General features: G+C 37.8%; 2 protein-coding genes and 1 non-coding gene across 7 annotated transcripts; 1 reads left to right on the top strand and 2 right to left on the bottom strand.

The window, feature by feature from the left end:
• Positions 1–1,680: 1,680 nt before the first annotated feature.
• On the bottom strand, positions 1,681–15,072 carry parvb (parvin, beta). Of its 3 annotated transcripts, none has more exons than XM_088417475.1 (13): positions 14,820–15,072; positions 9,189–9,278; positions 8,613–8,683; positions 8,241–8,343; positions 7,833–7,973; positions 6,613–6,728; positions 6,466–6,524; positions 6,041–6,060; positions 4,881–4,942; positions 4,741–4,809; positions 4,105–4,206; positions 3,942–4,014; positions 1,681–1,991 (listed from the first exon to the last, which is right to left on the bottom strand). In XM_088417475.1, exons 1-13 carry the CDS (start codon positions 14,914–14,916, stop codon positions 1,915–1,917), a joined length of 1,080 nt encoding a protein of 359 aa, XP_088273601.1. In that variant the 5' UTR covers positions 14,917–15,072; the 3' UTR covers positions 1,681–1,914. The 3 variants fall into 3 exon arrangements, with proteins under 3 accessions (XP_088273601.1, XP_088273603.1, XP_088273602.1); XM_088417477.1 differs by lacking the exon at positions 14,820–15,072 and adding an exon at positions 13,346–13,480; XM_088417476.1 differs by lacking the exon at positions 14,820–15,072 and adding an exon at positions 10,813–10,951.
• Positions 7,285–7,356, top strand: trnag-ucc (transfer RNA glycine (anticodon UCC)). The gene has a single exon. It is a non-coding gene; the product is annotated as a tRNA-Gly (tRNA).
• Positions 15,073–15,148: 76 nt separating the features above from the next.
• hdac10 (histone deacetylase 10) lies at positions 15,149–23,040 on the bottom strand. 3 transcript variants are annotated; one of them, XM_088417472.1, is made up of 18 exons: positions 22,901–23,040; positions 21,783–21,917; positions 21,625–21,721; positions 21,438–21,535; positions 21,266–21,370; positions 21,117–21,185; positions 20,924–21,050; positions 19,405–19,470; positions 19,275–19,334; positions 19,037–19,126; positions 18,860–18,966; positions 18,720–18,787; positions 17,813–18,117; positions 17,452–17,534; positions 17,146–17,202; positions 16,316–16,589; positions 16,037–16,196; positions 15,149–15,413 (listed from the first exon to the last, which is right to left on the bottom strand). In XM_088417472.1, exons 1-18 carry the CDS (start codon positions 22,957–22,959, stop codon positions 15,388–15,390), a joined length of 1,986 nt encoding a protein of 661 aa, XP_088273598.1. In that variant the 5' UTR covers positions 22,960–23,040; the 3' UTR covers positions 15,149–15,387. The 3 variants fall into 3 exon arrangements, with proteins under 3 accessions (XP_088273598.1, XP_088273599.1, XP_088273600.1); XM_088417473.1 differs by lacking the exon at positions 17,146–17,202; XM_088417474.1 differs by lacking the exon at positions 22,901–23,040 and having other exon boundaries at positions 21,438–21,569.
• Positions 23,041–23,511: the final 471 nt, after the last annotated feature.

The following is a 23,511-nucleotide window of genomic DNA, read 5'->3' as shown; positions in this document are numbered from 1 at the left end:
CAAGCTGTTTCCAAATGAAGGGAACTGAAACGTGACACTGAGTGAGCTGGACCACTCAAGGCTAAGTGTCTGTGTGAGTGTGGTGAGCGGATCAATTGTAGTCCCATGCGTCCAGCAGACTCCATTAGGTCCACCAAAACAGACAGGAAGCATAGAAAACAAGCTAGCCGGAAAAAAAAAAAAAAAAAAGGTGGAAAAAAGCGATCACCTGACAGGCAGATTAAGGGGCAATTTGGAGGAGGGGCTGGGGTATGTGGAAGGTTACCATAGCAACAAAGAAGGGCGCTCTAAAATAAACCCCGTCATTCCTTTGTCCAAATTGCTGGAAGAGCCAATCAAAGCTAAGAAATTGTCACTCTGCCGATGATTTTTTTACAGCGCGTTGACTCATCTCCGTTTTCAATAATTTACACGGGCGTCACAAAGCGCGGCTCGTCATCTCCCCGTGTCCGCGGGCGGCGGTCGGATGAGGGTGGGGGGGTGTTGAGCCAGAGGTCCCCGGGGCTCTTGTGAAAGGTCAGTCCATAGCAGGCCTCTCTGACTGCCGGCCACCGGGGGCAGCGCTGCACTTAACAGGCAGCAGACGACGCCTTTAGAAAAAGCGCCCATGTGTCATGAAAGACACATTTGGAGCTCAAGTTGAAGGCAATCTGTTGTCCTAGTTCCAGTTTCACGCTCCTGGCATGTTTGTGGGTCAAACTCACCCATTTGAATGTTACAGTAAATGAAGATTTTTTTTTTCGCGCGTTCAATGCCACAGACGTATTTTGAAGTGTCAACGCATTCAATTGCAGGTGGCCATCTTTTTTGCGCAATTTTTCAAGTGTTTGGCTAAAGGAGGGTCTAAAAATGACCTGGAATGCATTACTTTGGTCATTGGTGTTCAAACTACGGCACGGGGGCCATTTGCGGCCCGCAATTCACATTTTTCGCAGCTAGAGTTCTTTAGAGTATAAAGTTCTTCACTTATAAGTAGTAAAGCAACAAAAGCAATTGCTTATTTTAATGAATTAATTACTCAATGTTAGACTTTGTTGTAGCCATGTGAAGTGCAAATAAGATAAGGATTTTTTTTTCCCCAGACACTTTTATGGACTTTTTTTTTCAGTTTTTGACTAACCTGTAACCCAGTGATTCTCAAATATTGAAGTGTGTGTGTGTGTGTGTGTGTGTGTGTGGGGGGGGGGGGGGGGGGGGGGGGGGGGGGTTGTGCTAAAATAAGGATTGGCATCCTTTTTTTTTCTTTAACTTCAGGCAGTTTGATGCACTTGGCAATTTTTTTTTTCAGTTTTAGACTAACCTGTAACCTGTATAAACGCTGTAAAAAAAAATAACAATTGATTTATATTGCTTTTTTCTTTTGTTAACGTTAAAAACAATACAAGTTTATGTATACCATATAATTTTTTATAGATAATAGTCTTATTTATATTCAGCACGTCGAGTGGGGGGGGGGGGTCTCTTTCCTGGGGGGCTTGGTAGTTGTTGAAACTTTATTTATATTGCTTTTTCTTTTGTTAATGTTAAAAAGGATAAGTTTTTTTTTTAAATATTTTTATGTTTTATGTATTTTTATAGATAATTACAAAGCACGTTGAAGTTGCGAAATAAATAAAAATAATTCTACAATTCTCTATGCTTGGAGTATCTTTGTTATCAAGACATGGAAACAATTTCAAATTGAGGAAAAAAAGTCAAATATGTCTCTTTTAATAGTCCCAAACAACACTTTCGGAAAGAATATGAAGCGTTTTAGTAAATCTAGCACTTGCGTGTACACTGTACGCTGTGCATTCCAACACTTTTGCGGCAAGAATAAATAAATACAACTCGATGGAAGTGATGAAAAAAAAAAAAGCTTTCCCAAGGGAACGACTAAAGAGTTCTTCTTCTTCGCACAAAAAGGCATGTGTATCAGTTGGAGTTCTTGTAATTGGTGAAGAGGTTGTAGAGGACTCGCAGAGTGGATTTGAGGTTCAGGTTGACCACATCTGCAAAAAAAAAAAAAAGAGCAAAGGTTGCCTCATTAACTCATTCGATCCCAAAGACGTCTTTATACGTTTTTTAGAGGGTCTAGACATTGTAATCTCAGGTAGTAACTTACTTTTTTTTTTAAATATTAAGTTAAAGAAGTCTAATTTTTAGACTATTTTTATATTTAAAATAGGATTTTTTAAATAGTAAAAATAAAAAATACAAGAAAAAAGATAGCATGGTATTTGCTGTATTTATTTAATTAAATAGATCATTTTCAAGACATCGTTTTTTGAAATATTAGTGTAAAGGGGTCTCAAAATGTGGGTTAATTTTTAGACTATTTTTATGTATATTCTAGTGTTGTTTTTAAATAGTAAAAATAAAACTACAAGAAAAAAGATAGCATGGTATTGCACCCAATTTATTCAATTCTTTTTCATGCCTTTTTTTTTTTTTTCAAAAAGGGTCTCAAAATGCAACTACTTTCTGACTATTTTTACATTTATTCAAGCATTTTTAAATAGTAAAAATGAATGAAATGAAGAACAAAAATTTGAGAAAAAATACAGCACTGTATTGTGCTATTTTTTCCCCATTAAATATATTTCATATTTTTGTTTTCAAATATCAGTGTAAAGGAGGCTAAAAAAAAAGTTTTACTTATACTATTGTACTCTTGTAAAACATAATTATATCTATAAATAATTAGGATTTTGAGACCGGATGAGTTCATTTTAAAACATGAGAAAAAAATAGTTATGGTGCGCTGGCATTAAATTGCAGCTCCTCAATTAATGCCGCATTCTTCTATAGAGCGCAAACTAGGCTAAAAATAAGAATTTACTGATAATTACCATAAGATGCATTGCGATGGCATCCACAAGGCTCATTTGCATATTGTAATTTTCTCTGCAGAAATAGGTCTTTGGAGATAAATTGTTTTGTTGAATAACATTAGAATGGGCTGGAATTAGAATTCAAGGTTAAACACAAGTTGGGCAAAAAAAAAAACAAACAGCCATCCCCATAGACTATGACGCTGCGAGGGTAACGAAAAGATGTGAAAACAATTATTTTGTGTGTGGATCACAGCGAGCTGAAATGCGAGCGCCTGCTGATAATAACGCAATAAAACAAAAGTATGGCTTCATCTTTCCATTCCAGCCACTGACTGAAATTACCTTTAATGGCACGAAACGTTGATTAACCTTTAAGGGGCCCATCCTTCATGACTATTAGATTGCTTTTTCAACCTAATAGCATTTTATCCTATTATATGATCTATTTATGTCCATTGATGCATAACATGCTGGTAGTTTATTAAATTTCACAGAGAAGTGACGACCGAGGTCCGTTTAGCTTGGTGCGCGCTTTAAACACGACGCGATGTTTCCCTTTAGTGGCCAAATACGAGCATTGCAACATTTTTTTTTTTTACACAAAGCTGCCCCCCCGAAAAAAAAGTAAAACAAATAACGATAATTCCCGAGATATCAGGTGAGATCAATTTAAGACAGTATTTAAATTTACGAGACAATTTTGCCGAGTTATGAGAATTAAATTACGGTATTATTACAAAAGCCGCATTATTAAAATGATCAATTTGGAGTAATACAATATGAGAAAAAGTACAAGTTATTGGAATAATCTCCGAATAATGTTAAAAAAATAAATTCCAAACAAAATTCAGAATAACACAGAATGCAGTTTCAATGTCCTCCTCAGAAACATTCTAAACATTGTGTCCATTTTTGTGTCCATTTGGTCTCAGACAGACAGCAACGTTAATCCCATCCCACCTAAACACATGAGATATCGTTGGAGAGGATGTCCTCGATTGAGGACACCCGGACTTGGTATATTGGGTCTAATGATTCTTAAGACAGAGACAAGAGACAAGTGTATTAAATACTACCCAAAAAAGTGATACAGCGCCATCTGCTGGTTATGTTGGAGGTGTTTACCTTCTGGTCTTGCTTTGGGTTTTTTTAGACCGCCGTCCTGCATCAGCTCAAAGGCAAATGCCACATTGTGGACCTGATTTAATTAAAAAAAAAAACAAAAAAAAACAACTTCATCTCAATTCTGGACGTATTTCATTAGGCACAATAACGACGGACAAATCACCTTCTGGTCAAAGTTCTCGGGGGTGAGGAAGAAGTTGTACAGAGGCACAAAGTAGTCCTCCAACAGACCCATCAACAGGATCAAGTAAACTCCATCGGCAAACTGGAAAAAAAAATCACACAATATTAATATTAATGATATGGCAGTGACTTAATTGAAAACATTCTTTTGATTGTTTTGCAAATTTGCCATTAAAACAAGAGGAAATGCCATTGCCCCCCCCCCCCCCCCCGTTTTTTTAATATGATAAATAACTCTCTACAGTATTGAACTTCATAAAATTGAAAGTAATAACATAGTTAAATCAAATGAAAATGAAAATGCGTCATAATTCAATAGGCCTTGTGCAGCTCATTCCGATGTGTGCAATTTGACCACTAGGGGGCAGCATAATATTTTCACTAATAGGAAAATTAATTCTCATGAACCACTGGTGAGTTTTTTTTTTACCCCTCTAGATGGTGCTCTCGGTTTCAAAATGAAGGCTAATTCAAAGGAGAAAAAAAAATCACTGCATCACTGGGTTTATAAAACGATGATATCATCCTGTGAATATGATTTATGAAATTCTCTTGGTTTTTGTAATTAATTTAAAAGTACATTCCCATTGTAAATAATGTGAAACAAACTAAATACCTGAGATTCCAGCTCAGTGACTTCCAGGTTCAACTTGTTCAAGTGTTTGTTCACAAAGGTGATGAGGGACTAAAATGACAGTATTATGACATGAATTTGAAAAGATTTATTTGTAGGGAGATCATAAAAGTTTTTCTCACCGTTTTGACCACATTGAGTTTGTCGGGCGCGTGATCCAGAAGCGTGTCAAATGCGTCTCTTTCTGTTGGAACGAACAACAACGACACATTTATGGGTACCGACCAGGCTGAAGAAAGATAGTAGGACAAAACGGTCTCATTTATCACAAAATACATTTGAAAATGGAAATTATTACTCCTATTTTAACTTTTAACCACGTGAAGCTAGTTTAGCTTTATTTTAAAGCTTTTATTTGCTAACTATGCTAATCTCTGTTAGCTTGCACTAATTCTAACGCTAGCTAACATTGAAAATGTGAGTGTTATTGCTGCTTATTTAAAAATGTACTGTTATCTTCGATGTTTTGCTATCTATGCGATGAAACCCTGCAGTAATCCTAACGTTAGCTAACAGCGAAAATGTAAGTGGTGTTGCTGCTAAGTTTAACTTTTAAAATGTAATGTTTGGTTAGCTGTTTTTTAAAGCCATTCTTTTTTAACTATGCTAATCTATGCCACCTTGCAGTCATCCTAAAGATAGCTAACATTAAAAATATATGCTGATATCAAGCTTTAAATTGTAAAGCTAGATAGACATTCTTTGCTAATCATGCTAATCCATGCTACCTTAAGGGATTGCTAACATTAGCAGGTAGAAGTTTTTCAATTTGTGTCATGTAGTGTAGTTATGGTATGTGTTGTTTTTTAAGGCTTTAAAGCTTTTTAAAAGCCATTCTTTGCTAACTCTGCTAACTCTAATCTATGCTAACCTACACTAATCCTATTGTTAGCTAACACTGAAAATGTAAGTACTATTACTGCTTGTTTTAACCTTCAAACTCTTATATTAGTGATTTTTGATAGATGTTTTTTGATAACTGAGGTAATCTATGCTACCTTGCACTATTGCTAGCATTAGCAAGTAGAATTGGTTTTGAAATTGTGTCATATAATGTAGTTAAACTACAACTATGCGCGAAATGATCCTCTAACCTTTGGGTGGCTTTTTGTCCCAAAATGTTCGTCATCTAAAAAAGTAAATACGATGTATGCTTTTTACTAGTGACCAGCTAATTCAACAAATTAGCTTCTTTATATACTTAAGGATGCTAAAAAAATATTTCAGCATTTTTGATTCAAAAGCAAAACTCATGTATTATGTGCAAAACACATTTACTTACCAAATCTTCCCATCATCATTCTGGAAAACAATCAAGCCAAAAAAGGACAATTCAGTTTACAACGCGGACTTAATAAGGGAAAATTTGTGAATACAGTTGTACCTTGACTTGTGAATAATCATTTGGCCATTTTTTCCAACTTGAGCCGTGAGCAAAAATTCGAGTTGTAAATGTTAGCTAGTTTGGCAGTTGGTGAAGATTTATTGAAATATTTTGTGTTGAGTCTTTTGTGTTTAGTTTGACATAAGTAAATTTGCCTTACAAACGCGTGCTAGCTTAATGCGTGACCACGTTAAGCTAGCGGACTTTTGTGAGTGCCATCTAGAGGAGCAAAAAGCTATAAATTGGTTCATTAAGCTTCATTTTCCCCATCAGTGATGTTTAATGCTAATTTGTAAACACACTACAAAAAACTGAGCACTCACTCAGTGGTACTGGTCAGCTCCTTGTTGACGAGAGCAGTCTGCAGGATGCCCTCTCGCTTCTGCTCAAAAAAAAACAAAAAAACAAAACAGGTTAGCATTCTAGTTGTGAAGTTCCCGTTTTGTCATTATCAGTTGAGGGCATCTCACCTTAACCACCACTACCTTGACGGAGACGTGCTCGGGCAGGCTGATGGCTGCCTGAAAGTGCATGGCCAGAGACACCAGCAGGTACACGATAGCCACCAGGTTCTTGGAGTGGATGGCTGCAAAAACAACAACAACAACAACATTTATTCATATAGCAAATGATTACAAATGTTTTTCTCTGTCTGTGGGTCTGTCTGTCCATTGAGCTAGCTAGCTATCTGTCTGTCTGTCCGTCCATCATCTATCTATAACATCTAGCTAGCCAGGTCGAGCATCTAGCTAGCTTCTAGCTAGCTACATAAGTAGAGTATCTAGCAAGCTAGGAAATCCCTCTATCTATCTATCTATCTATCTATCTATCTATCTATCTATTTATATCTAGCTAGCTAGCTAGATAGTTAGATCGCTAGCTAGCTAGCCAATAGCCATTAATTTTTTTATCTATCTATCTATCTATCTATCTATCTATCTATCTATCTATCTATCTATCTATCTATCTATCTATCTATCTATCTATCTATCTTTTTTTTCTAGTATATTTGTAAAGTCAACACTGTGGAGAGCTGGATTTGATGTGTATGTGTGTGTGTGTGTGTGTGTGTGTGTGTGTGTGTGTGAGAGACGTGGCAGTTTCAAGAATGCGCCCCCCCTACTCAGGCTCTTTCCCTCACAGCGTTGGTGGTATAGTGGTGAGCATAGCTGCCTTCCAAGCAGTTGACCCGGGTTCGATTCCCGGCCAACGCAAGTGGATTTTTTTGGTCCAAGTGTATTGTTTACAATAATTTCTCAGGATGTCTGATGAGTGTGTGAAGATGTATGAGCAAAATGTAAAGAAGTGGGACACTTTGCAGTGGATATTTGAGACAAGTGGTTTCCAACTTTTTTTTTTGTGTCATGTGGAACACTTTCTCAGTTTTTCATATTTTATTTTTGGCCCATTTCCCAGAAATGATGTCACTCATGACAATGTGCATCGGTATAAAACTTAACAAAACTACATTTTGCATTAAAACACAACTTAGCAACAAGTTGCTTCCTGTTCTATTTCATTTGCTCTTAATTTGAAAACGGCATTGAATTGAATTTGCTGATACTAGCATGAACCCAGTTGAAATCTCATGAGAAACACTGGATAAAACAAAAATATTATAGCGTGGGATAACAATACCATTCACAGAAATATGAAGACATTGAACGTGGCAGTGAAATTTCTTCCTCACCGTCGACATTCCACTCGATGGACCAACCATGAGGACGCAGCAGCTCGTTTACGGCCTCCAGCACCGTCTGCAGCTTCTGCTTCTGGCCAATCTCCGACTGGGTCACCTCGGCCACGTTCAGTTTACGACCTGACAACTTTTCTAGCAGGGGGAGACAGAACAAAAAAAGGTTGAATTTTGATGAAAAAAAATTAAAAAACCCACAAAAAATAATTCAAGAAATAACAAGTAATATTCAAAGAAAAAACATTGAAAGATCACATTGAATAATAACATTATTGATTTATTTGTTCAACTTTAATGTGAAAAGAGATAAATAAAATGAGATAATCTTCATGTTAACATATAATGCAAAAGTTGATTAGACAGCGAGTGGCCACTGGGGGGCGCAAACTTTTCTTGACTCACCAAAAAGCTTCTGCAGCACTTGCCCATCATAGCAGTCCTCCTCCAGATCTTTCACAATGATCCTGTCCTCCTCCAGCTCACTGTTGATCCAGTCAATCAGCACCTGTACACATGTGTAGTCGGTAGAAAAAGTCTACACACCCTTCTTGTTCAAATGACAGATTTGAAAAAAAACAAGTAAATAAGTTGAAATCATTTCTTTCCACCAATAACAAGAATTACAACGTGTAACTACAACTACTGTAAATAATGTAGTTGCATAAGTGTGCACACCCTCTAATGTCAAATCAGCACACACCTGCTCCCATTATAAGTGATTAAAAACAGTTCATTTCTTTCCATAATCTATTTTAGTGTTTCTTGAATCGTTACCTTGAGGAGATCTTTAAATTTGGGGTCGTCCCGCGACGTGGGGTCCAGCATGATCCTTTCGGCGTTTTCCTCTGGCAAAGACAAGGTGAGGAAAGTCTTTTTTTTTTTTTAAACCCAGTTTTTCACGCATGTTTTAAATCCCTCGTGAGGATTAGGAATTGCAAGCCGTTAAAAACGTCAAGAGCCATTTTGGCTGCGTGTGTGCGTGGGGGGGGCTGCATCTTCTTTTCATTTCCTGCTCCTCCACTTACACGGCTACCTCCTCATCAATCATTAGAATACTATGAAAATAAAGTGAAAATAAAGTCAGAACCTCGCAAAAACGGTCTCCCATTATTGTTACTCAAAAGTTAAAGGATTAGAAGATAAAAGTGGACTATTAATTATTGTAATGTTGTCCCCTATGTGTAAAGATGTGCTTAAGAAAAGGGGGTTAAAAATCAGGAGAAAAAAAGATCCATGATCCGTAAACAGGAAAGTAGGACCAAAAAACTAGTCTACAAAGGCCAACAACGGTGGCTCATGAGGGTCAAAACTGTCAAGATTCATTTTTTGTAGCATATTGTGTCTTCCTACCCAATAGAGTGTCTTCAGGATGGACGCTGGTCCCAGAAGGCAACATTGGGGCGTTGATGGCATTTTTGCCTTCCTCGTGGAGGTCACTCACTAGTTGCACAAAAAAACACAATGCACACACACACACAAAATGTGCAATTAGTAATGTACAACTACAATAGCACACTGTTAATGCCGACTATTTTTAAAAGGAAAAACTGCCAGTTCATTTTGAGCATTCTGACTGACTATAGTTTTTACATGCGGACATTTACTCATTTACGGTATACTTTTTTCAAATATTACATGTTATAATACCAAACATGTTCGGTGCACTCCCATTAATCTAAAAATAGCATTATATTTAACATGTTGACATTTGAATTAGGCAGCAAACCCCCCCCTGTTTTTAAAGGGACAATGTGTAAGATTTAGGGCAGTTTTTCATTAAAAAAAAGACTAAATTATATGATTATAAATTTCATAAACTTGCAAATAAATGTGTTCTTAACGACCAACAGTATGTTTTAAATATGATGGTAGGTCTAGTTATCATGAAAAGATATTACATGGGGGGTGGCACTCCTACGAAGGCTGCCATGTATGTTATGGCCACGGAAAATGGTGAATGCAGCACCTCCTGCTGTCCGTAATGAAAAACGGTCAAAATCTTACACATTGTCCCTTTAATTAATTTCCGGGGGCTCCCATTTTGCTGTTTGCTGATGACTAAAAATGACATCACAGTTGCTCACATGTATTTTCTGAGGTTGTACATTAAATGTGATTTCACATCAATGACACTCACAGTGTTCATCGTAATATAATTGCCATAATATTTTCATTTTTGCAATGTATATTTTACATACTTTTGCTTCTTTGCACATTAGTATTGTGTATATATATATATATATATATATATATATATATATATATATATATATATATTTTTTTTTTTTTTTTTCCCTATTAATGTTGCTTCTGTGTATTTATCCATTGATTTAAAAAAATGCTGCCAGAGCGGAACACTTGCTTGCTCACTTTTTCCACGGGCCACATGATGTTCCATCAACATCTTTATCTGTTCGTGTTTCCTGTTTGACTACAGAAACGAAGCCTTCAGGAATTTAACTAAAAAAATTGTAGCGTTTGAAGTACAACCAATACGCGCTTTCTCTTTTAAAAATCAGGCTTTTCCCGTTAACGCAGACAATGATCTTAGAAGCTTCCATTTGGATCATCCATCTATTCCACATAAATTCTCCCCAAAAAAGTTGAACGGACTAAATATAAGGTGAAGAAATTTCAACTTCAAAGCAGCCATTTCCATTTGCTTGGGGGCAAGGCGTCCAAGAGCGCATTTCCGATCCGATACTGCGGTCACTTTTAGCCCGGAATCTCCTCACGGATCGCCATTTGGCTGCATAATTACAGAGCAGCCTTGCTGTATTTCATCCTAATTGCTCCGTTTCCTCCCCCGTGTCCCCTCCGCCTGCATTACGCCCGCTTCCCGCGCCAAGTACACCCTGCATCAAACACCTCCACCGCACAACAAAAAATCCACACCTCCAAACACAAACAAAAAACTCCATACAGTATAGTCAGCATAATATGCCAAGCAGGACGGAAAAGGTCATCAAAGTACCTGGTTTCTTCTTTTTGCTTCCGCAGAGCAACCCCGCCATGTCCCCACTTTAAATTCCTGATGGAAACGAGCGCACGATGCAGTAAATGCATGCACAGTATATTCAATGTGCCTGTCAATACGGGTGAGTACGGCTGAACAGGAGCAGGATGGGGGGGCGTGTTTATTTCTGTCACAAACCTCCTCCCCACCTCAGAGGTCCAGTTACTGGAGATGCGTGTGTGTGTCACTATGAATAAAAGTATCCAATGGTGGTTAGCGTGATGTCATGGTTGGAGCTGATCAAAAGGGTGACTGAGATGAGACACTTTCTACTTTTATTTTGATTGCTTTCCATTTCCTGTCTTGCTATCATTATAAATAGCTTGATTATTAATGGCCAAAATTTTAATGAGAATCTCGTAACTACTGTAATACGCCAAATATAAGATGCAGTTTTTTTTTCTAAAAAATGAAGGTCAAAGGTATGGGTGCGCCCAGTTAAGAGTAACTCAAAAATTAGATTTTTTGTTTTAATTTGACACTATTCGAGGAAGATTGATCTGTCAGCCACTTAAGCCGGATTTTAAAGCTCAGATGTGCATTTTTATATATTTTTATGCTCAGTTACTAGCTGCCATACACTTGCGACCTGTGGTCAATCAATTAATTTTGCATGTTAGTTTTTTATTTTTTTGCATGTTTTTATGAAAAAAATATATATAAGTAATTTACAAGAATATCCTCCATACAAAAACCCCCAGTTTTTCCTCTTGCAGTCGAGCTGAGTGTCTAACTCAGCATAACTGTCGAATTTCAATGAGCCGCCAAATGAAGCCTTTAATACGTCTTACTTCCAACAGGCAATCAATCAGCCACTGACTCTATTACTGCTTACACAATTACACTAATTCAATCCAGAGAAAAGCCAGCAAGCCAGATAGAGGATTGTGTTTTTTGCTACCTTCCATTTATATATATATATATATATATATATATATATATATATATATATATATATATATATAGGAGTGGGTGGGAGGCATTTACTTGGGTAGGGAGGATATAAATAAGGTGGCAGTATATAGAGGTGACAGACTGACTCATAAATTTAGCGCCAGTTATTTACAAGAGCACGAGACTGGAGAGGAAGACAAGCCCAGAGATAAACAGCAGGAGGGCCCCCGCTGCATATTTTTATAATGTTGAATAAAGAATGCAATGGGAGGGTGGTGGGGTTGAGTGTTGAAGGCACAATGGAAACCTATAACGGTTGAGTGAAGACTCCAAATTGTTCATAGGTGTAAATCCTTGTTTATTTATATGTGGCCTGTGATTGGTAGGTGACGACCAGGGGTGTGGCTAGAACATTTTCTTGGGGGGGGTGGCACTAGTCGAGCATGCGTCCATCATTCTTTGTTATACCATCCACAGCAAAACTGATCATTTAAAAAATTACATCCAGATCAATTGTACTTTTATTTTTTAAATATGTAAATAATTAAACAAATAATGATGAAATGCAATTTTAAAAACGTTTGCCAGAGTATCAAGCTGTCTAAGAATGAGTGAGAAAATGTGAAAAATATTAGACATTTTTAAATGTGGCCCTTGGAATGGTCCACTCCTGGACCAGGGGATAAACGTGGGAAAAAAGAGAGCTAAGAATGTTTAAAATATGCCCCCTAGTGGCAGTGAGCTGACTAGGTGATCTTTCTGATTGTTTAATCAATAAGTGCAATGATCTTTGTTTTTTTAAAATTGATCTAGTCTCAAACTGACAAAAGGCACAGATCACGCACAATATTTATGTTATTGTTATCATTATTTTAATGAGAGTAATAGTAGTAATCACAACCGATTAGTGATGGAGAAATGAAGCCTCATGAAGCACCTTTGATATTTTTTTTGTTCCCGTACATGGCACTCTTGGTTTAAAGATGCACTGGTTATTAAATGCTGATCCATTGGACTAGCCTTTCTTTTAAAACCAAGATCACCACCGAAAAAAATCCCAAGTGGTTTATGAGGCTTCATTTTCGCATCAGTAGGTTCAATTGCACTAACCTTTCTTTTTAAATAGAAGCACCGTCTGGGGGAGTGGAAAAAAAAATCACAGGCGATTCAAGAGGCTTCATTTATCACTAATTCCATTGCACCAGCCTTTATTTTTCAAACCAAGAGCTCCATCTCGAGGAGTGAAAAAAAGAAATTCCAAGTGGTTCACGAGGCTTCATTTTCCTATCCCTAAAACCGATTTCCATGACGGCAACCATTTTGGCGTAGTCCATCGCTACCGCTAATGTAGTAGTAAAGTCATAATTACAGTAAGTACAGTACGCCTCTAAATGATAAATATAAAAAAATAAAGTAAAGCATATTAGTAAACCAAATATAAAGGTAATTGAGCATTTTTGTAGTTCTGAGTGATAACATATTCTTACACGAATTCTGCTAAACAAATTGGTTAATTATGTGCTCAAGGGGATTTTGCATGCCGACAAAGTTGTAAACGGAGGACCTTCGCGTATGAAATAAAATAAACACAACCTACTATTTGCAGTCATCATTCCAGCGCAAGCGAGCAACGTTTAAGTCGTACGAGTGAGTCTCAACATCAAAGTGCGAGATCATTCTCAGGACGTGACAGTTGGTTCCTTATAAAGCAATTTATGGATGTGACAGACACTGACACTTTCGGCCCTGTCACAAAAAAACACACTTCCTGTCAGTTTATTACAAGGACCTCAAGAAAACTGCAACAATCTGAGCTGGGATAGAAAAAAATGTAAATACTGTCTGAAACTACAGAGGAGGGGCAAAAACAAGATGGCAACATGCTGACATGCATAATGACTTTTCAGCAAAAAGTTACACAACTTTTCCAGATGCAACTCATCGTTAGGGCGTTTCCTCTCGAAAATAAAGTTACCACGCCTGACAGAAAACCACAACAGCTGCAAGATGAGCCATTAGGCGACATTACCTTTACAAGTCAGATGTTAGAGGCTCAAAGTATATTCAAGTATACTCAAGTATACTCACGTACTCAAGAGCTGAGTACTTGTATATGTGTGTATATATATATATATATATATATATATATATATATATATATATATATATATATATAAAATACGAAAATTCGAGGGCTCAACTTTCATTTCCCAGCAGCCAAAAAGGCTTTTAATAATTATTAAAAAATGTAAATATTCCGGGAAAATGTACTCTAAGTTCATAAAAAATACATCTATATTGAGTAGGCAATTCAATTTCATCATTCTAAATCCTAGTCTCCCCCTTTTTCAGAATAGTTTGACCCAAAAAGCCATTTATGATTTATCAATCAAATCCTTATTTAAAATCATATTGTTTCTCTTTGAGAACAGATCTTTAATATTATGCCAAAGGAGGATACTTTGTGTTGATAACAATTCTTATTAAATTCGTATCACAAATCATTATGTATAATCAAGCAAAGCATTTTTTTTCTATTTTTTTCTTCAATCTCTTTATGTTGACATAATTTTGACATGACTGTTGATTTTTTTTTGGTACAAAAATTCTTTGCGCTATTTACGGGGTACATCACTGGAAAAAAAAAGACTTCTGGCATTCTTCGACCACCCTGAGCGATTACACACACAGGCGTTAAATCTCGCAGCTGTCTCTTTTACCGCACACACACAAACTTAAAATAAGTTAAGACAAACTCTGAGAAGTGTGTAAAATGCAAATAAAAACACCTAAGTCTATACTGGCCTATTTGAACTTCCTCTTCCCCATGTAGCATTCATTCGAGCTTCTATTTCTGTCTCTTATCTCACATTAAATACACGCTTTGTCTCACGCATTGTTTGCGAGTACTAATATAAACATGACGTCATCAATATTGTAAACGAGTCCGCATTTAATGAGATTACCACGTGATTGAAGCACATAAATGCGCAAACTGAGAATGAAATGAGGTATTATGTATGATGAAAATGATTCATGTTTTAAAAACGAGTGAAAAAGAAATGACTTACCTTCTTTGGCTCTCTTCCTCCGGACCAAAGTGCCCCCGAGTCTGCCCAGAAAGGACTCGTCCTTTTTGGTTTTGGAGGACTGCGAGCTGGCGGACATCTTTCACACAATGCATGCGTGTGTGTGACCGCGTCTCTTTCACACTCGCCACACACGCACACAAACACACAATGGTGATGACAATTAGAGAACGGTGCATGCAAACACGCACACACGCCAAGTCAAGGGCAGACCGGTTGGGGCGACGCGCGTGTGTGACTCACATGGACCCGCGCGTCAGTTCACAGCGCCCCTAACAGGACGGATGTGGAAGTACAAGCGGTGTTCGTCAAACTCTTAACTGACATTTTTATTTTGTATATATAAAAGAAGAAATGCATTTTAAGTTAAAAAAAAAAGGTAACAATGTGTCCAGGTTGTACTTCCTTCTCAGTCAAATGGGATCTCTGTGGTTGGCGTGTGTGGCTCAACGTTTTGCGGTAATGGCTTTGTCCCTCCTGTATGGAGTTTGTATGTTGTTCCCATGCCCCTGGCAGTTAAAATTAAGTAGAAGGTATATAAAGTGAAGCTTCAGTTGTCCTCATCGCTTGCCTGAACTGTTTTGGAGACAAAATAGTACAACAGTACAAATAATGTTAAAACTCAAAACATACCCTTTTGAATATGTAATATAAGAATGGACAGTACATAATTATACATTCTAATATATTATCGAATATTTTTAGGATGCATCAGAATTGAATCATTGCAAATCTATCCTTTAATCAATTTACTAAGCATGAAAAATGAGTTTCTTGGCCTAAAAAACTAGCAATGTAAAAAAATCTCTTAATAAATGTTCAATTTATGCTAAACCTAAATAAATAAACAAAACAAAGTTCCAAATTGTAATCGATACTTAAATAAGGTCAGTGTGTTTTTTTCTCTCATTTTTATCCTGATTGGATGCCATGGTCCAGTGAGTCCGCCCTCAAATATTTAAAATCTGCTTTAGTTCACGGTTACGGAAAATTGAATAATGCTGATAACCCTCCGAAATCCAAAAAAAAAGGTCTTGAATCTCCCCCAAAATAAAGCAAAGAAAAAAAAAAATAGAAAATGTCAAGCATGATTATAAAACCAGTGTTGAATATTTGAAACGATACACGTATCATTGAGAATCACTCAAGTAAAAAGCAGCGGCTTGTTTTGATACTCCCGACCGTTCTTTTGCGTTTACCAGAAGTCCTCAGCAGCATCCAGTCAGCCTGGAGGCGGAGTCTCGAGCGCTCCAGTGCCTCAACGTTTTCATCCACTGGGGCAGAAAGTCGCGCCAGGGACGGAGCGGGATTCCCAAAGAGGGACGATGCCGTTGGCTTGACCAAAGCTTCGTCACCCTCCTACAATTAAACATGGGAAAATGAACCCCCATGAAGCACCTGTGATGTATTTCTTAAGTCCTTTTTCACCATGTAACATGAAAATTTAGCATCTGCTGTGATTGGCTACTTCTCCCCACCTGCATAAGCACAAGCATGTGACCCTGAGCCAGGCCAAGCAGCAGACTGACCAGCTGCTGCCACGCCCCAACGCCGGTGGCGCCTGTGCCAGGATGTCGCGCCAGCAGCACCAAATCCGGGTCGTACTCATATGCGAGAGGCAAAAGGAGGTTGAAAATGGCCAGCAAAAACCCTGACGTGTCCCCACAGATGTTCTTCAGATGCAAGGGGATGTAATATTTGGATCTGGGCTCCTCTGGTGCCTCCTGGCTGATGTGCACTGTGAGTGTTGATCTGGAAGAGGAATATGCAGTCAACCCATATGCTATATTTTTTGGACTATAAGCCGCACCAACAAAAATGTAACAGAAAATTGATTTTTGTCATGCGTGAGCCGCATCAGACTATAAAGGCAAAGGTGGTAATATCAGATTTTTAAGCAGAAAGATGGTCCATGGAAGTGTTTGTATTTTAAACTTTATTACTATTTAAAACTCATCCCTACAACACAACCGGCACGTTTAGAAACAAGAGCAGCACCAATATATTTTCAACATTACACCGACACACTAAGATTAGAATACTGCACCAGCACAACAGTAACACCCCTGTTTGTGTTTACTATTGTAGAATGCCTCCTAGTGGTAAGTAAAATAGTAGTTCAAACTAAAAATCAAAACGTCTTCTTCTGTCTCCATTTGTTTACTTGGAGACGGCCATCTGGTGGCAAGTTAAAAAAAACTGTGGAAACGCAGGATTCAAAGCAAAAGAAAAAAGTAGTGGATTATAGTCCAAAATTTACAGTACATGACTCTTTACGTAAATGTCACAAAATAGTAAAAATATTTACCCATCTTCTAAAAGGTGAGTCGGAACATCAGTGCCGCCAACAAATACAACTAAAATCCTGCACAAAACCATAAAAACATCTTCTTTGATCACAAGCCTCATAAAGTGCTTTTGATATATTTTTTGCTGCTCTAGGTGGAACTCTTGTTTTAAAGTTTAAGTGGAGACTTAATATATTTCCTTTACATTACTATGGACCTTCAAAACAAGCGCACCACCTAGAGGGGTAAAAGAAATGTCGTAATTGCTTCATGAGGCTTCGTTTTACCATCGCTATTGGTTACAATTTGAGTCACTTCAGTTTTACCGCTGATTGAAAACTGCTGTATGCTGGATGATGGCTGCTATCGCCATGGAAACGTCACCCACCAAGGCCAAGCTGTTGGAGATCTGGACAGGGAAATTAGAATGTCAACATTTTAAAGAAAAAGACGATTGAGGATATTCCACATTATAGTGATGGGAAAATGAAGCCTCATGATACACTTATGGAATTTTTTTTTCTTGGTCCTCTAGATGGCGGTCTTGGTTTAAAGATGGGAGTGGAAATTGAATATATTTACATCACCTTAGCTTTTAAAAGCAAGAGAACCATCTAGAGGAGTAAAAAAAAAAAACACTGGTGCTTCATGAGGATTCGTCTTACATCCCTAATATTTAGACCGTACCTCATTCTTCTCCATTTTCCCAACGAGAGCAGTGAGACCGGACAATGTTGAGACAGCATCTTCGTCAACGTCGTCTCTTTTTGGACAACGCTGAGACAAGTTGAAGCGTTGGCAACCATCAGGGCAAGACACTTTTTCGGGGATCGCCGCCGCCGTGCGTACGGGAGGCACCGCACACTTCTGAGGCTCAGGCCACGACACCGCATCTTCGCTATCTGCAGCTACTCCTGTTTGATGCTCTTCTTCTCTTTCTTTGTCTTCTAGCTTCACGCGCTTCGTGCTAACTCCTGAGGTGGGAGCGTCAGCTGGAGATATGCACAAAAACATTTTTGTAACTTAGTGATGCGACAATGAAGCCTCATGATGCACTTTTGTTATTTTTTTTTTGTCCCTCTAGATGGCACTATTAGTTGAAAGAAGAATTGGAATTTGGATGGATTTCCAATGAATTAGCCATGATATTGCCTTGGATACCTTGGACTCAACTTTGAAAGGGTCATAAGATTGTCAAATATAAATATATATTTACTTTCAACCCCTATATATATATATATATATATATATATATATATATATATATATATATATATATATATATATATATATATATATATATATTTTTTTTTTTTTTTTTGCGGGGGGGCGACCTACGTCCCTTTTAAGTACAAAAATGCGATAATAGCAAAAGCAACTGCTGCATATTTATATATTTATGAATTGAAAAACGAATATTTATGATTTCATAATTGGAGTGTTATGACTTTTGAAGACATTTGCATTTTGTGAGTCCAGGTTAAGTCAACCGTCAAAGTCATTGAAAGGCTTGCAGATGTCGGGTAGAACATTCAAACTCCTCACAGGAAAGCCGGGCGAGTTGGAATTGAACCCGGGAGCTCTGAACCCTTACCTGCATGCTTGAAACAATCCCAAAACCTGCGATGAGCTGCTCGCACACATTGCATGGACTCAATTGCGCTGAAAGGGAACCGGTTCCACTCCAAATGAGAATTGGATTAAACTCAGATTGGCGACAAAGCACGGTCGAACCTCTGACAGGGGCCTGGAAGTTTGGCGGGTCGAGGCGTTGGATCACCGAGTAGTGTTTGAACTGTGACGCGCACGGACTGGCTGAGCGATGTCAGGTTGTAGCCCCCCTGAAAAACGTTTGCGGGATGCTAGCAAAAAGATCCAATGCTGATTGAAAATGTAGATTTGGCGTCTGACCTCCAGCACTGCGCACAATTTTCCCTCAGCCAGGTTCATCAGCAGGTGGGTGAGGTGGGCAAAGATGTCTGGGGTGGCACACATTTCACCCTGGGAAACAGCAGAGCTAAATTCACTCTTTCAGTGCCATGGACAAGAATTTTCGTCGTGTAAAATACTTATGTGATAGATGGTAAATTTTAATTGTAAAATTACCCAACCTGATAACACAGTGGTGCATAAAATATATGAGCTATACCTCTGGGTCCCCGATTGCAGAATCAAAGCCCGCACACACCAGCACCAAATCTGGGCAAAACTGTCATGAAAGTTATTAGAATTTTTAAAAAAACAACTCGCATTTGTTCATTTTATTTGATGTTTCTCACCTCATAAGCGACGGGCAGAAGGACGTGAAAAAAGACAGCGAGATAGTCACTATTTTGCATGCCAATCTGAAAATGATAAAGAAAAATTTTGACAATAACGACAACAGTCTGCCAAAGTTAGCCGGCATTTATGAACCATTTTGAATTGCAAAATATGAACCCTCGTTAATATATTGCATTATTGTACATTTGTACAAGACTAGGTAAGCTGAGGTTCCCATACCTATTCAATCAACCCTTGTGGTATTATGTTACAGATTATGAAAATTCCATACATTTTTTTTAATGATCCTAAAAAAATCAAGGGGGAAAAAAATCAGGAGGGAGCTGAAATTTCCAGCAGATGATTAAAACATGTCAAATTTTAAAATGCAAATTCTGACATTTCTATGTAATTGCAGCTGGGCGTGTGAGATTTTGTGTGCAAAAATAATAAATGTCCAAATTTGGGAACATATAAAACGATTATTTATAACCATTAGGGTTTATTACACTGATTTTCCTGCGATTTTTGCAACATTCCGTTGAGCGGCAGTCAAACTGCCAGCAAACAAAAAATTCTTTGTTGACTTGTTTCACCTCAAGACAGTAGGTGGCAGTAGAGAGCAGTTCATAACCATGTCTTAACGTGGCGTCACGTTACAGACTACAAAGACAGACCTTATTGTTTTTCTTTTTTTTTGTGGGTGTTAGTAAATGTAACCTACATAAATACGAAAAGAACTGATGCCACAGAATCATTTGTGGTTGAAAAAAAATATTCATAAATAACTATTTTTTACGCCTTTAAAAGCATTTACAAAATTCGGGAAAAAAATGCAGTGTATAGTTTGCAAAATGTGTCCACAAGGGTTAAATAACAAAAAAATCGCACATAGGTTGCCATTATCAGGAAGTTAGCACACATTATTCTAAATTTAAAAATAAGAAGTGTTTTGTGGTTCAGCATTGTGAAAAAGAAAATATGGTTTTTACTATTGAAAAGGAAATACAGCAATATTGTTCACATAGTTGAGATGCTCAACACATTTTTTTTCAAACCAATATCAGTATACGCACTCAACTCTTTGATGTTCACCTATACCGATACTAATTATCGATACCACAAACACTTGTATGCACATTCCTCCAAAAAACTTTCAGATCATTTTGATAAAGAAAGACCCACATCTTCAAGTACTGTATAGCATTTTTCCTTCAAAACTTTATATATAGCACGTAGTTCATAAGGTTAGTTATGTTATTTTTAGTCGACAGTCAATGCAAAACGTCCGTCCCATGATGTGAGGGGGTGGATGGATTTTTCTGCTAAATTCTAATTCTGCAAACACAATAATCAGAATTTCCCCTTTAAAATATAGCAAGATTCTACGCATCAAAGAGCCTCAAAGCATTCGGAGAATTTCCCTGAGTAATTACAGTTGTACAATCTTCTTTTACAGTTTTACAAATATTAAATGTGCAATACTGATTGGAAAATGAATGCAATTTAGTATGTCAACCACATACTGTCACTGACCTTATTCCATGGTACATTTGCATTAAAACCAGCACCTTTATCCTTGCCAACACTGTCATAATCAGATTCTCGGAGTTCAGGCCAGAATTTTTGATGCTCATAGCGGTGCCAAGAGAAATACAGAACGCTGTAGAGAAAAATAAGCACATGGAAATTATTTCAAAATATAAAGAAATACCGTAAATGTACACACCTCGGATCATCCTCAAACGCATACTGCACCCCTTGTCCGTGATGTATGTCCCAGTCAACTATCAGCACCCTAAAAAGAAAAACAAACTCATATATATATAAATATAAATACACCCCATGAAGAGGCATTTTAAGTTCTATCCACATCACCTTTGAACTCCATACTTTTGCTGGGCATATTTGGCTGCTATGGCCACGTTGTTGAACACACAGAAGCCACTGGCAGCACTGCGCATGCTATGGTGACCCGGGGGTCTAAACATAGTCAAGGTTAGTGAAATATGGGAAAATGGAACAGAAAAACAGCCTACAAAATTCTTACCTGACCAGAGCCATGCCATTTCGCACCCTACCGGTCATAACGCTGTCTACCAGCTGCAGTGCAGCTCCTGCTGCCAGTGTGGCGCAGTAATAACTGTTCTGGAGCACAAAATGGAAGCAACCTGTGAAAGGTCTTTGACGAAGATTAATGACTGGTTAAGTGATTGGGAACACTAAATATGACTCACTGGGTGGAAGTACACGGCTCCATAATGCAGGGTGAAGTCCCTCAGGTCTTCCAGGGTCATATTTGGGGTCTTCTTCACTGCTTCCAGGTATTCCTCACTAGTACAACATTTTTAAAGGATTTCAAAAGATATTTAGACAACGGGGTTTCGGGACATACCTGTGAATCAGGAGAATGTCCTCGTCTGTGGCCTGGCGGACGGGTATGGAGACACATCGAGCAGCCAGACCGCTGCTGAGCAATGCTTTGTGGCTCGCCGTCAGACGCTCGGGCCTCTCGATCTCACAATCTGGACTGGAAGTTGTTGTTGTTGTTTTTTTTTTATTGTTACAATATGATTTTTTTTTTTTTTTTTAACTGGAACAGTGGAAGCCTATGAAGTTTTCCATGATATTGTCCCGTGACGCAGCCTCTTCAGTTGTGTCCTCTGTAGTGGACATTTGTTTTTGGTCCTTCGCTATTGAGCCCATCGAGCTACTCTAATACGTCCTAGTCGATGTCTCCTGTTTTGGGGTAGGATGCAATTAACATTTGTTAAATGGACACAACCGTGGACCAAAAATGATAAGGTTGAGCGTAACATTATTATTTTTATTATTATTATTTCATCAGGATCTTGTTGATTGGATTTTATTAAGTTTATAATAGTAAATAAAATAAACATGTCTAAACAAAACTAATGAAAAACATTTGAATTCGAAATTTTAAGCAACTGTTCAAACGTAACAATATTCACTAAGGAAAAACAAGAACTATTGTATTGTTTGAAAACGACTGGGCAATGTTTTGTTAAAGTACATAAATAATCCCACCAGCAACAACGCAATGGAACAAAAGTTCCGATCACTTAAACAGTGAAAACACATCACGAGGCGGTTATGATCGTGCATAACATCTCAATTCAAAATTTCTCCACATTAAGCAAAAAGAATAGCCAAACTTTTGCTAATAATAAAAATGATTATTAAAGTCATGTTTCAACCAAAGTGTATCAGTGTAACTCATCCGGGCCGCAACAACCAGCTGAACAACATTCGGTTTAGCACCACAGCCACAGTAGCAGCAACAATGTGTCATTATCGGACATATGCGCTCATAAAAACACAAACACGCAAGAACAAAATACCTGCACAGGTTAATGCAGCGACCTCAAACTCGGCGCAAAAGACCGCTAACTAAATAAACGCCAGAGATTCGTGCATCAGTATATTTTGAGCGAACCATTGCAAAATGTTTCCAAACAGACTTGTAGGATTAGTTTATTATCTCGTACTTACTCTAGCCAGAGTAGTTTGTAGCGGGTCATTTCTTCATCGTAAATCAAAGCTGTCCCCATCTTGGATGGACTTGTGCTCTGTGGAACAATCTGAAGACCATCGGTCCAGACTTACCGATTGTCCGTTTTGCAGGGTCACAGCGCCTCCCTTGAGAACTAAATGGTAATGTACTTTGCACCCCACACAAACCCAAAATTCGTACAGTTTTTAATACGCCCCCCAAAATTCAGTAACAGTAATTTGGTTTTAAAACACCAGCCCTTGTAACCACTATTCTGAACAAATTATTCAAGATTCCAAACCAAACAAAAATCTTAAAAACAAATGTGGGGTTGCACTAGTTTATTTTTAATACAAAATAGTGGAAATATTTACAAAAAACAAATACACTTTTGCAGCATGGTTAAAGACTTAAAAGCATTTACTTATACCATATATTATGCAGGCTGAGTTAATAAGGAGCACCTGCATAGTGCATAAGCAAAATTAATTGGGATTTTCTTTTTTTCAGGGTGGGGGGTGGGGCATTACTGTGATGCTTTTGAAGGCTGTGAGAGGAGCAGTGCAATTTTCTTTTCAAATTAAGAGCTAATCAACTGGCCAGCCCTCCC

This window comes from Hippichthys cyanospilos, chromosome 6 (assembly GCF_059441005.1).
Source record: "Hippichthys cyanospilos isolate Australia breed blue-spotted pipefish chromosome 6, RoL_Hcya_1.0, whole genome shotgun sequence".
Taxonomy (NCBI): domain Eukaryota; kingdom Metazoa; phylum Chordata; class Actinopteri; order Syngnathiformes; family Syngnathidae; genus Hippichthys; species Hippichthys cyanospilos.
Note: the sequence above shows the minus strand (reverse complement) of the source record. Positions and strands in the feature narration are given on the sequence as shown.